Consider the following 16,889-nt stretch of genomic DNA (forward strand, 5'->3'; position numbering starts at 1 on the left):
GCGAGAGCGCTTCTGAAATAGAGTCCCGCACTTTATTCCACGTTAGTTTACGCTGGCTAAGAGAAAACAAAACCTTATTAGCAAGTTTTAAATAAGACGGAACACGCCACTGAATGTAAAGGTTTACTTATTTTGCTGCCTTTTCCTTCCCTGTCTGGGGAAACGTGAGATTGTCGCACATGTAAGCTGCGTCGATTTGGCGTCTGTTCCGAGCACCCAAAAGCACTGTCAAATGCTGCCGGGCTACTTGGGGCGACATCACACGTGAGCAGCCACATGCCCGTAGGTTTCCCTTCATGGCCACAGAAAGTTGTCCGCGAGTGTAGCCCAAGATGTTTTGCTGAGCATATTATCGTTGCGTAATCTGTAGCATAATTGCAATGAATGCATTACACTTACTGCACACATCCAATTATTCTGGTTACAGAGTTCTCTGACTAGGCTTTTCTACGTTCAGCATTGATAGTGGTGTCCCTGCGATGTTGCTCAAGTTTTGTCCCTTGTAGAAGTGAGTGTCCTTTAGTCGCATTTAGTGACTAAAGGACTTGCACATGTCCAATGCACATTATAAGCTATGTGAGGCGACTGCTTTCATGAAGCAGTCAATGAAATACAGTATAACCTAATGCAGTGTGTATTCTCGTGCAGCATTTGTTTATGTACTGCATTGATCACAAGCTGTGATGAAATGCAAACACCAATGCAGATGCACACTGAGTCATTGACACAGGAGTGTCCCAAGCACAAAGAAGTTGGATGCTTGTCGAGAAAATAAGTGATGACCAGTGCATGTGCAAAGAAGTTTATTTCCCACAACAAGTACAGGGCATGTCAGCTTATCTAAGTACTGGAATATAGGTTGAACCCCCAAACTTCTGAAAAAGAAACAAGGAAAAAAAAATGGTACGATATAAACTGGTACAAAATGATCGGTATATAAAACGGGGGTCGAAAATTTGCCGTGTTTTTTTGAAAAAAAGCTTGACCCACATTCTGGTATTTACGGTAAAGCTTCTGTAGACGAGCTTCATGTTTGTAAGCGAGAAATCTGACTTCACTAGCGCACAGGCATGAGGGCCTAATAAGCGCTTATTGCGATTTCCTGTAGTGCCACTTCAATTCGTGGCCACAGTGATGTGCTGCTTCGCTTACTTTTCTGTGCGACGATAAAAGGCTCGCGACCAATAGACTCATGCGTGCCTGCCAGAACCAGCAGGCTCGCTGTGGGCAACAGTGCAAAGCTATTTGTAAAACGTTGTCTCCTGAAGCATGTCTACATCCTTTGTCAATGTGGCCTATGCCGACACACTCAGCCGGAGCTTCAAAAAAAAAAAAAAAAGAAAGACTTGCATTACAATGTCTGAGCACAAGACTAATATGCAACAAACACATGACAAAAATTAGCAGCATGAGTTGTACTCCAGGTCTCTGGTGGTTAATCTTTGAGTTCTAGCCTTACAACTTAGTACACACTGCCCTCTGTTAACATACGGCGCTACACAGCAGTGCAGTGTATTAAGTCCATTTCAGATGTGCAACACCATGCAGATGAAAAAGAGGTAGAAAAACAGTTTCTTCTCCTTTTGTCCCCGTTTGTTTGCTGTTGCATATTCAAAAAAAATCTTACCAAACTCGCCCGCCTTGTCACCTTGTCGTAAAGGCTTTGTTGAGAATTTAAGCCATGCACTTGTCATCCCATCTCCAACAGCTGACCGAGGCCATGTCTGTCAACTCCTTCATGGAGGCACGTCAACTTCCGTACCACCAGTAATGGCGTCAAAGGCTACCACAAGTGCAGCTACAATGGCTCCACCAAACCGGAAGAGGCGTTCGAACGAGACAGCACAGCCATCGGCGCCAAAGCGCCGCCGATCGGGCAACAACCCGCCATCGCCCGGAGCGCGGGTGAACGTGGCCGTGCGTGTTCGCCCGCTTGGCGACCGAGAAGTTGAGACGTCCAGCATCATTCGTGTGGTGGACGACAGATGCCTCGTCTTTGACCCCAAGGCCGAGGCAGAGCCCTTCTACTTTCAGGGACAGCAAGTATGTGCTCCTGGTCTGGTCAAGCCCAACAAAGACCAGACGTTCATGTTCGACCAGGTGAGAGGACTCAGACCAGCTCACTTTGAATACAAAAATGGATATTTTAACAAAAAAAAAAATAACTTGTTCCTGGACTCCTTGGTTGATACTTGGTTGCCTGCATCTCGTCGTTTTTCGACATGGCATGGGGACACAAAAAGACTTGCAAGTTTTTTTTTTGAAGGAAGCAGAAATTCATTTGTGGTTCATCAACTGGATAATTCTGTGAGAGATTGCACGTGCATGTCCGCTTGATATTTAAATTTTCTTTTTTCTTGTAATGTAGGTGTACCAAAACTGCATGGAACCACAGAAATTTTATTCCCAAAAAGTGTTCCCAGCAAAAAAAAAAAAATTGAAGGTGGCATTGTGGGTGTCCTGCTATGCTACTCTGTACTGCAACATTTATATACTTCACAGCCAAATTCAATGCAAACTAAGAAAGTTGTCTAAAGCCTTTTCTGCTCATTTTAGTATGCTTAAATGTAAATAAATTCCATGCTTTTTTTTTTATTCAGTCCACAAAAGACAAAAATAAATTCCAAACATGGCCCCAATCAGAAAGTTTGGCAACTTTGATGCGCGTTTTCTATTCCACACAGAAACTTGAAAAGAGTGTCAAATATAGAATAATACCTTTGCAGCATTCCTGCAAAAAGATTGTGTTCAATTGTTACAAGTTAAAGAAGTTTTTTCAAGAAAGCAGAGTTGGCTATCGAACATGAACGAACATTGATTTGCAACACTTGGGTGTCTTGTGAGGCATCTGTAAAGGCGAGGACCTTTTCAGAAGGAGCAGTCTTTGTCATGTGGGACACACAAGCCTTGAGAACAGACTGCGCATTTTCAGCTTTATTTTCTATATTACGCATGTGTACCGCACACTCTGGCATGCAAGCTTCTGCCACCTTCTTCCCTCTCTGCTTTGCATTCCTCGTTCTGTGGAGGAGACGTCACTGCCTGAAAGCTAACGTGTCAGTAGTGTCTTCAAGTGACAGTGACAGCAGAGGGGCCATGTTGCCTGTGGAACACTAATCGCCCTCATTAAAATTATCGGTTAGCATAAGTGCTGACTTTCGTTTGAATTTTCAGCTGTGCAAGATGCTCGGCAACATGTTTTACCAAGCATCATTTGAACTTGAGGTCCACTAATGTGTTATGTACTTAGAAATTGAATATGTTGCACTTGGGATATATGTCGGGTGTGCAGCAGATGTATATGCTTGGCATCTAAAGTGGTTAATGTTAGACGAGAATCGCTTGGCCTGTTCGTGTCAAGTGGGACGTCCCTACAGCTGACGAGCTATTTTGTCTCACACTGGATATCCCAAACATATGTAATGGATGAGCTTTGAGTAGCGGCAGGTGAGTGCTGAGGTGTAGAGGGTTCTTGTCCATATATAAGATAAAACTGTGAAGGACCAGTGGTATCGGGCCAAGAAGAGTTGAAGGTGAAAGTAACATAAGGCAAAGTAACAAGCGTCCCAGTCGTGGTGGTTGGCAGAAACATGTTAAATAATTTTTCATTCGCTCATCTCTTCAGTTTCAAGAATTGCTGCTTGCGTACTCAGTGATTGTAACGTCATCTTCCTTCTGCGGCAGGTCTTTGATGACACCAAGGACAATCAGTACGTGTATGAGCACACCACCAAGGACATGCTGACCACGCTCCTTGAAGGGTGCAATTGCTGTGGTAAGTGTAGGCCGCCGAACTGACAACTGCAGAAATATTGTAGCCAAGGCCTGTCCAGAACAAGGCGTGCATCGTGCATGCATCGGAAAGCCAAATGGCTACTGCTACTTGACTAGCATTGGACATTGTGACTCGTCTTGCATAGCAATGCAGCTCGGCGAAGTAAGCACACATAAACAGATTTACTTCCACTAACAGCTTAACGCTTTATAGTTAAGTGTTGCCTACTGGCAAAGAACCAGAGAAATACTGTTAAAGCGAAAAGCAGCTTTCTTTCAACCATTTTTGTGGTTGGTCAGTCATCGGACTTGCGATGCAAAGGTGCCGAAGGGCAGGGCATGTGCTCTCGTGCAACCAAGTTGAGGAGAGAGGCAGCAGAGTTGTGGCGGAGAGAGAGGTACTGTCGCACAAGAACTTTCGTTTGGGCTGTTTGCTTACATCGACAGTCATCGTCGATGGTGCTTGCGAAAATTTTTTTTTTTGCTCACGGAGTTAGAGTTCTGATTACGCCATTTCTGGCAAAATGTCCTTTGTCAACAGTGAATGGCAGGCAGCAAGCATCATTTGCGAGACTAGAGCAGGAACATTGGACAAGGAGGAAGCTTGGCACACCGCTCTTTCGAAAGTGCAGTTGAAAGCGAAAGGTTGATGCAAGGATTCGGAGCTGCAGTGGTATCAAACAGGTGGCGTGGAGAAAAACGTAATGTACAGCGGCTTCACGTCCTTTGAGAACTGTCTGTACAAGTTCCATGCGATGCCATAGGTGGATAGAGGTGAAGCTTGCTTCCTGTGTTCTGCATGGTGTTGCCCACTTATTGCTGAAAAAGTTGCTGAGAAATATTTCTGCTTTCATTGACTATATTTATTCTTGGTTTGTTCTGCACATCTCAATGAAAAATGAATTTCTTTCATCTTTCTTGTGCCTCGTCATTTAAGAAGGCATAACTGCAATTAATTGCATTCTTTAACTGATATGTGGAACTTAAAGGAAATTGAAACCGCGACAATTCGGATCTGGTGGGAATCTAACCAGTGACCTCCGCGTGACATGTGTCATACTCTGCTACTGTAACTATGAAGGGCGTCTGTCACCTTGTTGATTTCCTTAGTCATTTGTGCATGTGTAATAGACTGTCCTGGAGGTGTTGCTGGTCATTTCGTCGTTAAGAATTTCTTGTGCTTCCTTACCCTCCTGTCCTGTTGTGTGGCATCAAGTGTTTCTGCGTTGTGGAGTGTAGTACATGGTTTATGAGCTGTCCTGAACATAATGTTGCCGTGCGTCTTTCAAAAAGGATTTATCTTGGTGCATTAATTAACACCTTAACTGCTGGGGACAGGCTAACTTGTCATGAGAAAGGTAAAAGTACCTTCTAAACTTGACACATAAATAAATACTACAGTGTCATTTGCTATTTTCAACAAAAGCAGTAAAAGCACTGTAGGCATTCCTGGGTATTGTTCATATTAAACAAAAAAAAGGTCGCCCATAATCTGGTCTTCATCAATTTGCAGTTCATCAATTTTAGATCTCGGGGAATTTAAGAGGTTAAAAAGAATATTGAAACCCCTTAAAATTGAAACCCCTTTAGAACACCGTTTTGTCGACGACTATGGACTAGGCCGACTTACAATTCTCTCCTAGTAAAATTTTTTTCTTCTCCTCTCCTTTATTTACCAGTAATTTGTCGCTGGACAAGTTATTTGAACATTGTAACAAAATCTGAGGGTGAAATGAGCACATCAGTAGTGCTTGCCCTTTTGTGCGAGTCTTTTCTTCGTCATGTTTGCTTCTTAACTATCATTACCACGGCTCTTTTATGTCGTCACCGCATGTCAAGCATTGCGGCACTCGCGATTATTCCAGTGTTTGCGTACGGTCCCACTGGTGCTGGGAAGACTCACACAATGCTGGGCTCCGAGGAGTGCCCGGGAGTGATCACCCTCACGGTCGGAGAGCTGTACCGGCAGGTGGAAAAGCTGAGGTCCGAAGGCCAGACATGCGACGTGGCAGTCGCCTACATGGAGGTCTACAACGAGGTTGTGCGCGACCTGCTCTGCCCCAACGGGCCAACGCTGGTCGTACGGGACGACCCGGCCAAAGGCATCAAAATATCGAACCTCACCATACACAAGGTCAGCCCCCCCCTGGTTGGAACCAGGCTTCTTGCGGAAAAAAAAAAGAAATGCCTGTAAATGATGCGAGGTTGTATGGAGGTGCGCTGTTGTTGTGCCAATTTTTATTTTTCATTTTTGAATGAAAAGGCGTTTTAGACAGTGCCGGGCAGATGGCAAATGCGAGTGGAACACTGTGTATTTCATCGCACAATTTGCGAACATGCACCTCGAAGATTGTGTCAGCCTTGTGCAACTGATATTTCTTGTGATTGCATCAGCTCCAATTGGTAAATTGCAGGGTGTCCCATGAAGCAGTTACTTTCTGGGTATTTAGTAAAATTTTTTGCACTATATAGTAGTTGGACATGCATTCCAGTTTCTCGTGCAAGTAATTCAGGTCAACATTTAGGACTGCGGTGTCTGCCATGTCAATTTTGTTAGGATATTGTAAGATGTCCGTGTATGTTATGCCTTTCCTGCATCCCATTATATTGCCCAAGTATGCAACATATTTGAGGACGGGGCCTTGAATTGCCATAGACAAAGATTTCCATTCCATCAGGCTAGGTGTTTAACGTCAACTAACCTTTCTGTCGGCTACCTACTAGCACATTTATCCAAGGTATCGGCTTCCAGTCTGACATGGGAGATGAAGCTGTATGCTATTATAATCAATTTAAATGCAGAATATCGAGACTTTTAAATGGCATCAGTGATGACGGTCATCATTTTCATGCAGTCTATGGCAGTGCGTCTAAAATAAAATGAACATGTCGCAGCTTCATGCTCCTTTAGAGCGAATGCAGGGGTACCTCTTGCTCTCCCGAGAAGGTGCCACTGTCCTTGCTTGCCCACTGTTTAGCGTGCTCTCTGGAGGAAGGTTACAGCGCATTGCATCGGAAACTTTTCGCAAGGGTGGATCTTGGCTTGCTTGCCCACTGTTTAGCGTGCTCTCTGGAGGAAGGTTACAGCGCATTGCATCTGAAACTTTTCGCAAGGGTGGATCTTGGCTTGCTTGCCCACTGTTTAGCGTGCTCTCTGGAGGAAGGTTACAGCGCATTGCATCTGAAACTTTTCGCAAGGGTGGATCTTGGCTTGCTTGCCCACTGTTTAGCGTGCTCTCTGGAGGAAGGTTACAGCGCATTGCATCTGAAACTTTTCGCAAGGGTGGATCTTGGCTTGCTTGCCCACTGTTTAGCGTGCTCTCTGGAGGAAGGTTACAGCGCATTGCATCGGAAACTTTTCGCAAGGGTGGATCTTGGTGGGGGCAGAAATCTGCAACTGAAAAGCTAGAAAGCAATGGCAACACGCACTTGGAATTGACGTCCACGCATCACCGAAGCGCAGTTGAGTGCTTCTGACGTCTGTTGGGACGACTTCGCCAGTGTTGTCTGTAAGGTCGATGTCGTGGAGCTATGCACGATTGAGGGCATCGCGTGTGTGGTGCAAGGCTTTGTTGGCAATGAATCGGGTGAAAGGGAGGACACTGCAAAATCGGTACCACTTCCTGTAAGCGCATCAGCTGCAGTCGAGTGTGTGGTGTTGCTGAAGTTGCTTGTCGGCAGTTAAAGCTGTTGGTGACGAGCGCTCATCTGCATTGAGCAGTCTGGAAACCATGATTGCTTGGTGGGCTTGGAAGAAGCAAAGCAAGCTTACAGATTACTCTGGAGATCAGTGTGCTTTTGCTGTTTTGTTGGCTTATTTTTGCCTGTCCGCTTATTGCGATCGGCTTCACTGAATGCATTCTGTGTGACTGTGACATTTGTTAAAGGTTGGCTCGATTGTGCAGTGATTGTGCAGCAGTGGTGGCAGTTAGTCACAGTCCTGTAATACAGTTGTGCTAGTAGTTAGCAGCATTAATAGAAATCAGTAAAATGGAATCTGTTATTCAAACCTGCTTAGTTTGAACTTAGTTTGTTCGAACAGACTCTGTGGTTCTGCCAAAATTGCGGGTATTTTCAATGTGGGAAAATGGCCAGTAATTCAAAAATGCAAGTGTTTGCAACGGTTAGTTAGGACGTACCTGCTGACCATGGCTTTCGGCAGTGCACCAACTTTCGGAGCAGTGCTCTGGCTACTTCTCCCATTACAAGTGTACTTTCAGATTCGCCCTCGTATTAAAAGTGTTCACTGCAACGTTGTACGTACAGGTGAAGGAGGCTGATGCGCTTTTTGAGCTGCTCCTAAAAGGCAGCAAGAACCGGACACAGCATGCCACAGACGCCAATGCAGTGTCATCCAGATCACACGCCATTTTCCAGGTAAGGGGTCAAGATTCGATTGGACGTTGACTAAGAGCGTGCAAATATGGGAACCTTGCAATGTCAGTTCAGTGGTTCTGTTTCGTATCCAAGCACTTGCTTCAACAATATGGATATTCAGTTTATTTTTTTGTTTTACGTTCCATCTTTGGTGATTATGTGGGGTTGCTCTCGCTATTAGAGCCTGTCTGCCTTGGTAAAGGGTTGATGTACAGGTGGACACCAGCTGATTGAATTGGACTTGGATTGAATTGGATTGAACTTGGACCTGTGGTGCATTCATCTTGCAAGCTGTCCCTTTCAAGGCATTTGCAAATGGCAACTTGTATAACGAAATGAACATTTCTTTCCTCTACACATTATTTTGTTGATGTTCGTTTTGTTTTACCGTATGGAGAAGCACGAAAATGCTGTGTATGATTGGGTAGTCAAAGCTGTTTTAAAAAAAATATTTGTTTCCGATTGTATTACAGTCGAACCCCGCTACAACGAACGTCGCTTCAACGAAATTTTCGCTTCAACGAAATATTTCCAATTCCCCGTCAGCTCGCTATACAAAGTAATGGAACAAATTTCTCATCACAACGAACCATTTTTGGGGCGCGTTTCCGCTTCAACGAAATTTTTGCTATGCGAAGCTCGATTTAAAAATATATCTTACAATAAAACAAGCATATCGCCGCCCATCTATGTACTTCCATAGGCCCACGCTGCTTTGTTTCGCTAAACATTCGCTGGACCAAACTAATCCACTCACTGAAACGCACATGATCACCGCCATAGCTTGGTGTTGATGACTATCGGGCTGGCTGCCTTGCGACAAGGCGCGGGGGCAAGCTCCCGTTTTCTTCCAATCCAATTCAGAGCCGCAACCAATCCGTTGCCAAAGGACGCAGCAGCCTGGCAACAGCAGCGCGTTTGCCCTAGTTTTTTTCACTCGTGCTTGTGCTGCTAGTGCGCTGTAATGAATGCGAGCATGGCGACTTCATCTAGAAAGCGGAAGTTCCTCTCGCTTGAAGAGAAGGCACGGATTATCAGCGCGGCATCCAGTGGCAGGAAAAAGGGAGATGTTGCAGCGGACTTCGGCATCTCACAGAGCACGCTGTCAACGATCTTGAAGTCGAAAGACGCGATAGCGCAAGCTCTTTCTTCGGGGACATCCGCGAAGCGGAAAAAGCTGACGCAAGCGGCTCATGAGGACCTTGAGAAGGCTCTGTACACGTGGTTCCTCGACGTGCGCGCAAAGAAGATGCCGGTCAGCGGAAACTACATCGGCGACTACATCGCTGTTGACAGTGAAGTGCTAGCTCACGAGGAGCTGAGTGACGAAGCTATAATTGAGGGCGTTCGCCACAACGACGCATCATCGGATGATGACAGCGACGCGGAGGACTTAGCGCCACCACCTGCAATAAAAGTGATGGATGCTTTTGATGTGATCCGCAGATTTTTCGGTGCTCACGATGACGACGTCGCGATGCAACTGTTCACCGAGTGCGAAAGCCGCGCCACTGCACTCGTGGCAAAAAAAAAGAAGCAGAAGAAGCTGACCGACTTCTTTGGAAATAAATGATGTTTTGGGACTATGTGGTCCAACCTGACAGTGTTTTTGGCCTGTTTTCGCCTCAACGAAATTTCGCTTTAACGAAATTTTTCGCGCGCCCCGTCAGTTTCGTTGTAGCGAGGTTCAACTGTATCTCTTTCACCACCTCCATTCTTAAATGCAGCTTTTAAATCCCCCCCACCTCAAAAATAATGTGCACTTGTAATTCTTTACCCTTTAAAGGGTATAGAAGAAAGAATGCATTTAGTTTAGTGAGGATGCGTAGTTGACAGTTTTTGACAATTTACTTGTGCATGCATTTATGCACTTTTTAATGAGATGCCGAGAAAAAGCCAAGCTTTCATTTTGGAATTGCTCGCCAAAATCCCACATTCAAGCAGTGCCAGTGCGACACGGGTCTTAAGAGAGGTGTGTGAGTATGAGTACGATCTTGAATCTAATAATAAAAAAAAAGCGAAATGTTGAATCGAATATCAGAAAATTTGTCGCAAGAATTTAATGCTTACTAATTTTGGGCAAGAAAATACGGTGCTGCATATGCTCGGGCGTCTCCTAGCAGTGCATTACAAGAATGTAGCAAGCTAGCCAGGCAAAAAAGATATTTTTTTTTTGAGCAGTGCTTGTCAAACTTTAATAGTGAACATCGCAATATAGTCCAAGATAACAGAAATTCGGTACGTAAAATTATGCCCAATAGTGAACTACTGATCTTTCGGGCAAGCCCGATAATTCGGATTCCTTTGCGGCACTGCCATGCGCCCCATAGAGCCATTGTATAGGGAAGTCTGAAATTTCGGTTGTTGAAACCCTTTGCCGTCTATTTTTCCCGACTTGCTGCCGTAACTGCAGGTCCGAAACGTCATTAATCAAAGCCGGCACCACCGCCATTTTGATTATCCCGCAGTCTTGAATCGGCGCTTTCGCACTCCGATGTGCTGGTGCCGCCACCACGGCCGCCGCGACAACGCTAGGCCTAGCTGGTTTGACGTTCGCCACCAAGCTTTGCACTGTTCGGTGCCATGTTTTAAAGCGACTAGCTTTCTCTCGCTCTTTTGGCCATTTTCGTGGTAGGTACGATGCTGGTCGGACTTGGTATAGGGTAGCCGAGGAAACCCGCTGAGGGAAAGTGCGCGTGTTCCCAGGCAACCTTGTTTCTAAGAGGGATGCTTGAAGGGAGAGGGGAGGGGGCGTCGCGCGAGCTCTTGCTCAACTGGGTTATGGGGAGTGGGCGGCACTGTCACTCTATATCTCATGCAGTCGTCGCAGGAAGGTGAGAAAGGGCACATGCTTTACAGCAACAGAGTTGTGGGTGATATTGATTGTGGTGGGGGGGCCAGAGGGAGGAGGGGATAGTGTCGTTTGTTTGGGCTATTCACTTACATTGACAATTATCGTATGTATGGTTGTGGTTAAGACTCCAATGCATCTGGTGCTAGGCGCATGAAATCTTGTGAAAGTGAAGGTATCCCCAAAAATGATAACCTGACAGGGACACTTTTTTAGGCCACTTGTGAAATAAGTCTCTCATCCTCTGCTAGATCCGATATTTGACTTTAAGGCGGTCCCTGTCAAGTTTGCGTTATCGGTCGGCAACTGCAAATCCTTCAGAGGCTCAACCATGCATAGTGTGTTCATATTTAACATCACGTTCATGTAATTTTAATAGTACGCTCGCTTAACTCGTTTCCCAAGTGCTGCGTTTTTTCTTGGTTCTGTCAAAAACGTATTGGAGAGTTTTCTACCGTATAACCATAAATTTGGCATATCAGTGTTCGCTGTGACAAGGTTTGACTGTCTTTGAAAGTTTCTTTGGGGTTGCCTATTTTCAGAGTCACAATTAATCCTATTTGCCTGCTTTCAGGTGTATGTCACTCAGACAGAGAACGTTACCAGCACGAGCAAGGGAATCAGAGTCTCAAAAATGAGCTTCATTGACCTTGCCGGCTCGGAGCGTGCTGCTGCGATTAATCGGAACGTGAAGGAGCGGATACGTGAGGGTTCGAAAATCAACCTGTCGCTGCTGGCCCTCGGCAACTGCATCGACGCCCTTTCAAAAAGCGGGGTGAGTCTTTCTGCGTTCAATTCCTCTCGTGCCTGGCATTTGGGTAGAAGTGAAAGATGCTTGGAGCGCGTACATGGCACAGCCAGCTTCACTATATTGCGATTCCTCAACCAGCGTTTGTGTAGAGGTAATGACAGCTGTGATCAGCAGAGGCCTCTTTATAGATAGTATTTGCGCATATCAATTCATTGCATTCATGGGGCTGTTGCTCGCCGTGGTTGCTCAGTGGCTATGGTGTTGGGCAGCTGAGCACAAGGTCACGATATTGAATCCCGGCCACGGCGGCCACATTTCGATGGGGGCGAAATGCGAACACACCTGTGTACTTAGATTTAGGTGCACGTTCAAGAACCCCAGGTGGTCGAAATTTCAGAGTCCTCCCCTATGGCGTGCCTCATAATGGGAAAGTGGTTTTGGCACATAAAACCCCATAATTTAAAAAGGGACTGTCTCTGGGCTGCCATTTTCATCGCTAATATTTTGGGAATGCTCGACTCTCTTGTGACCCCTTACGCAGCCACTGCCGGCACTCGGTGTAGTTGAAAAATAGTATGAGACATGGCACGAGTGTTGCGCCGCTAATGCCACTTGACGGTGGAGTTACTTGGGTGCAAAAGGGAGCAGCTGCTGCCTCATTGGCTTGGGGTCGGCGGGATGTGCCTACGTCTCTCACGCTGGCAGGCACGTTTCGTGGGACTGTCCCAAAAAAGGCTTTGGAATGGGGCACTGGCGGTCAGACAAGATTCTTCCAACACGCCACTGTTCTTGTGAATGTGCAAACGATTATGTGTTGCTGTCCAGCATGGGGGCGAATACATTTGCTTGATATCCTGTCGTAATGAGTTGGGCTTAATTGACTCGTTCTATTGGTTATGATTCGGCTAGCTGGCGTTAGTGTATAAAATGTGCGATAAATGATGTTGAGAGTGTTTGCGCTACTGTGTTGTTTTTCCTTTGTCCAAAGGGCATGTTTGGGACCCCACAATATAAACCAATCTCTACATCCTAGTCTATTCCCAACATTCATAAGTCTGTCATTGCATTGCACACTATGCAGTGTTGTTTATTAAAAGCACAAATGGAGCATTAGGAGCAAATCGGTTTATTCGCACACTCGAGACTCATTTGTGAGGGTGCATATCGGTGGTTTGACTCGAGCAATGTGCCACGCTTCGTTACGTAACTTGAAGTTCATCACACATTTGCTCCAATTTTATGCTGCTTGATCGTAAACAGTTCACAATCAGGACTACTTGAACAATACTTCTATTTGCACTTAGTGATTATTTAATTCGAAGACCGAATTGAATTGGCCGATGTTCGGTCCGTTACTCGCAAGTTTCATATATTCGCTCGCCCCCAGAAAGCAGTCCTACTGATTAAAGTACTAATGTGTGCAACGATGTGCCTAGTTGAAATTGAGTAAGGAAGTTAGCCAGAGCATGTGATGCATGAGGCAGGTAAACGGTGTTACGCTGTAGCAACAGAATCAACTGTCAAGGAAATGAAGGATGGCAGAGGGTAATCGACCTCCCTTCCTTCCTCCCTCCCGCCTCTTCCAGCCACATCGAGTCCCGTACCGGGGCTCCAAGCTGACCCACATCCTCAAGGACTCGCTGGGTGGCACTTGCCGCACCCTCATGATTGCGGCGGTGGCTCCGTCCAGGGCCAGCTACACGGACACGCACAACACCCTCAAGTATGCCGAGCGGGCCATGAAGATCGAGCTACAGGTTGGCAAACTTTGCGCTTGGTAGTCCTGTTGCAGCTAGAGATACTAGAATGACGACACATGGGTCATTCCATGCAGAGTGTCCCAGATGTGCCGCTCGAATATTTCGGACGTTGCTTTAAGACATTGCGGCTCTTCACAACCTTGGTCACACCGATTTCCCAAGATATATTGTGGAAAGAAGATATATGGCAATTTCTCTGGATAGCATACGCTTCTGTGAACGCTGCTATTATTGTTATTATTAGTAATGCCTATTGAAAGCATATATGCTTTCAATGGCACTACACCCCTGCAAGCTGTGAAACGGATAGGTGAGCAAGCTAACCGCAATAGGGCTGGCGGTGGTGCTATGAATGCAATGTGTGCAGTCTCGGAAGGAGGTTTGCTAGTACTGGAACAGGAAACTAAGTGTGCGCTCGCATTTTGACGGGAGACGGGCAGGCGAGTATTGAGGGGTAGCTGCTCTTGGCAAGCGGCTACTTTCCTTGACCGTGTGTGCATCGCACCTTTTCTTGTTTGCACAAGATCTAGCGGCCGGAAAGCATATCGTACCGCAGTTTGGCGACATACTGAACGTTCGTGCCAAAAGACTGTTTTGTAGAAACGTGTGAACTGGTAAAGCATGGCTCTATTTGGTCTTTTTTTTTTGCATTCTCGATTGTGAACATTAGTGCTGGGAAATTGTATCAACAAAGGTCTGCTCTATAATGTGCGAGAGGAAACGCAAAGAAAATCGAGAACACTTTCCGGAGTTAATGACCGCTATACAGGGCCGTGCAGCTGTGCTGTCCAGATGCCGCCATCGTGGTTGTTGTCTCTCGATACTTTCCTAATAATCCTTGTTCCGTTCTTTCTTTTTTTCTTACTTGCAGGCCAAAAAGAATGTGCTCAATGTGAATGTCCACATGAGCATGTACACTGCACTGATTGACGAGTACAAGCAGAAGGTGAGCATCTCTTGCACATGAACCCTGATATAACCACGTACCTGCCAACTCTGCCCAGAATTTTTGGGCAGTTTGTGAATTCTGGCTCTGCTTGTTCTAATGTTGTGCCAAGCTTTACAAAGTTTTGGGGGAGTCGATTTTTGAACCTGCTGGTTAAAGGGACACTAAAGTGAAAAATGATTTCTTCTGCATCAGTAAATTACCGTTCTACAACACCAAAAACACCACTCTTACAACGATAAGACGTTTGGTAAGCCAGAAAAAGCGCAAGAATGAAATACGGGTGGCGACGCCTACTTAAGTTCCCGCACCTGGGGGCTGTGACGTCTTGGATTTTGATGGCATCTTCTAGGGCCTACTAATTATATATAGCAGTACAGATTGGCTGCATTGTGTTCTAAAGGAACCAAATACTAAACATGGCAAGTTTCAGGAGCTTTTATTCAGCCAACGCGGCCCAAATGCGAAAACATACTTTGGAATCCCTGAAGTCACGCTGACGTACCGGTGCTGGGGTTTTGGCGCGAAATTCAAATACTAATACTTGGACCTTCATTTTCTCATCTAATAATCAAACAGTTTCTTAAATGATTGCCTGCAGGGTTCTCAAACAATGCTTCATTAGTCTAAACTGATTTATTGTTTCCCTTTAGTGTCCCTTGAAGGATTCAGTTAGCAGCGCTTCTGTTTGTCTCATCATCCTCTGGTTCCGTGTGTTGTCCTTGATTGCATGCAAAGTTTTGTCTGCAAAAAAAAAGTTTTCAAGGTGTTGAAAAATGGCGTTAAATATGTTGAAAGAACAGCCGCGCATAGCCACCTACTACACTGTAGTACAGCAAAAGGCATGAGACACCGTGAACTCAACTGTAAGCAGTGGGACAGCTTCAGAGTTGGCTTGTTGTAGGCACCGAAATTGAAAGTAGTGGTGCCGGGGTGAAGTTCTGTAGGCAAAGCATTGCCCGTATTTTTCTACTCCCGTAAATATTGGATTTTCCGAACCCATGCACTGTGCCTCTCGGAAAGCAAGTTGCTAGGCATCCACCTTCTGCGACGTGTATGCTAGCGCTGCAGTTTCTGTTAAGGATGCAATGAAATCTAGCAATCCCTGTTTATTGGAATATGAATTCGTAGCACTGAGGCATTGCTACCATGGCACAAAAATTGAATATTCTTATTCTGAAAAGCTTGGTATTCTGAAGTTTGAAGTACTGAAATATTATTGCATTGAAACTATATAAGCAGTCAGTGTGGTATTTTTTTAAGGTTCATTAATCCGAAAGTTAATATTGTGGTATTCGCAGTAACAAGGTTTCACAGTATGGAGGCAGTTTTCAGACGCATTTTCTTGGGGAAAATGTACCTGTCAAAATCTAGCAAATACAGCATGTCTTGCTCCGTGAAACTTGAAGGGCCGCAGAGTGATACGGAAGGTAACACAAACCCTCCCGATAAGGCCCGATTCAATAGGTTGGCGGTGTTAAGAGGAGATGAATGCGAGTAGATTAGACGACACAGCCGGCACTCGATCCTTAAATTTCGCAGGTGGAGGGCCTTCAGCGTAAGCTCGACAAGGTGGAAAGCGAAAAGACTGCGCTCGAGGCCGAGGTGCAACAGCTGAAGGACGGTCTGGCGGCGGTTACGGCCAGCCGAGACGCCCTGCTGCAAGCTCGGGAGACCGGCGGTGGCGGTTGTCCAGCGACGTACAAGGACGTCCTGTCCACGACTCCCGTCCTGTCGCCCAGCGCGGAGATCGGCCGACCCAGTGACAGCACGATGAAGTACTACGTCGATGCGGTGCAGAAGATATACAGAGTGCGTGCAAAGATCATCGGCCAGATCTGGGAAAACGAGACCATCGTCCGCACCAGCCAGGTGAGTAGAACCTTGCGGCAATGCAGCGGGAATGGCAACGGTGAGAGGTTCATGCAGACAGCATCGTTTTGTCAACGTGAATTTTTCACTTCCCTGTATCGAGCAAAAGGTGAGAATCCGGCAGCACAGCTGGCATTTTCCTGGCTTGTATGGAAAAAAAAGGCCATCACCCCGAGTTTCTTTTTGATAGAGTATCGATTTTGTGCGAGAAGAACATATGGGGGGGGGGGGCACTGAAATGGGTTTTTCGGACGCAGCCGGAAAATGTTTCGAATCTGTGCACTATCCTGCTGCTTGAAAACGAGAACGTATAATCACTCCTCAATATGTGGCAGGAAATATACAATATTTCCAAATAGTGTGCTCTCGCCTGCATCTTTTGAAACCCTCGCATTTTTTTTGCCTTGGGCAACACCAGTGGTCACATTACGTCAAATGAGACAGCCCTTAGATGCCACCCGTTGACACATGTATACCACACAGACTCGTGCAAGGGCCGCTTTTTTTCTTTTCACAATTTTTACGAGGCGCGGCTCTTGCGTAGGATTGAACCTTTCG

General features: G+C 45.9%; 1 protein-coding gene across 1 annotated transcript in view; it reads left to right on the top strand.

Moving 5' to 3' along the window:
* LOC142564280 (uncharacterized) overlaps nucleotides 1–16,889 on the top strand; it is a 53,695-nt gene that overhangs the window by 8,661 nt on the left and 28,145 nt on the right. The window contains exons 2-9 of the mRNA XM_075675221.1: nucleotides 1,709–2,100; nucleotides 3,685–3,775; nucleotides 5,640–5,908; nucleotides 8,041–8,151; nucleotides 11,577–11,777; nucleotides 13,340–13,510; nucleotides 14,385–14,459; nucleotides 16,002–16,331. Of these exons, the coding sequence (XP_075531336.1) occupies nucleotides 1,771–2,100; nucleotides 3,685–3,775; nucleotides 5,640–5,908; nucleotides 8,041–8,151; nucleotides 11,577–11,777; nucleotides 13,340–13,510; nucleotides 14,385–14,459; nucleotides 16,002–16,331 (1,578 nt within the window). The 5' untranslated portion in view covers nucleotides 1,709–1,770. The remainder of the gene's footprint in view (nucleotides 1–1,708; nucleotides 2,101–3,684; nucleotides 3,776–5,639; nucleotides 5,909–8,040; nucleotides 8,152–11,576; nucleotides 11,778–13,339; nucleotides 13,511–14,384; nucleotides 14,460–16,001; nucleotides 16,332–16,889) is intronic.

This window comes from Dermacentor variabilis, chromosome 11, assembly GCF_050947875.1.
Source record: "Dermacentor variabilis isolate Ectoservices chromosome 11, ASM5094787v1, whole genome shotgun sequence".
Lineage (NCBI taxonomy): Eukaryota > Metazoa > Arthropoda > Arachnida > Ixodida > Ixodidae > Dermacentor > Dermacentor variabilis.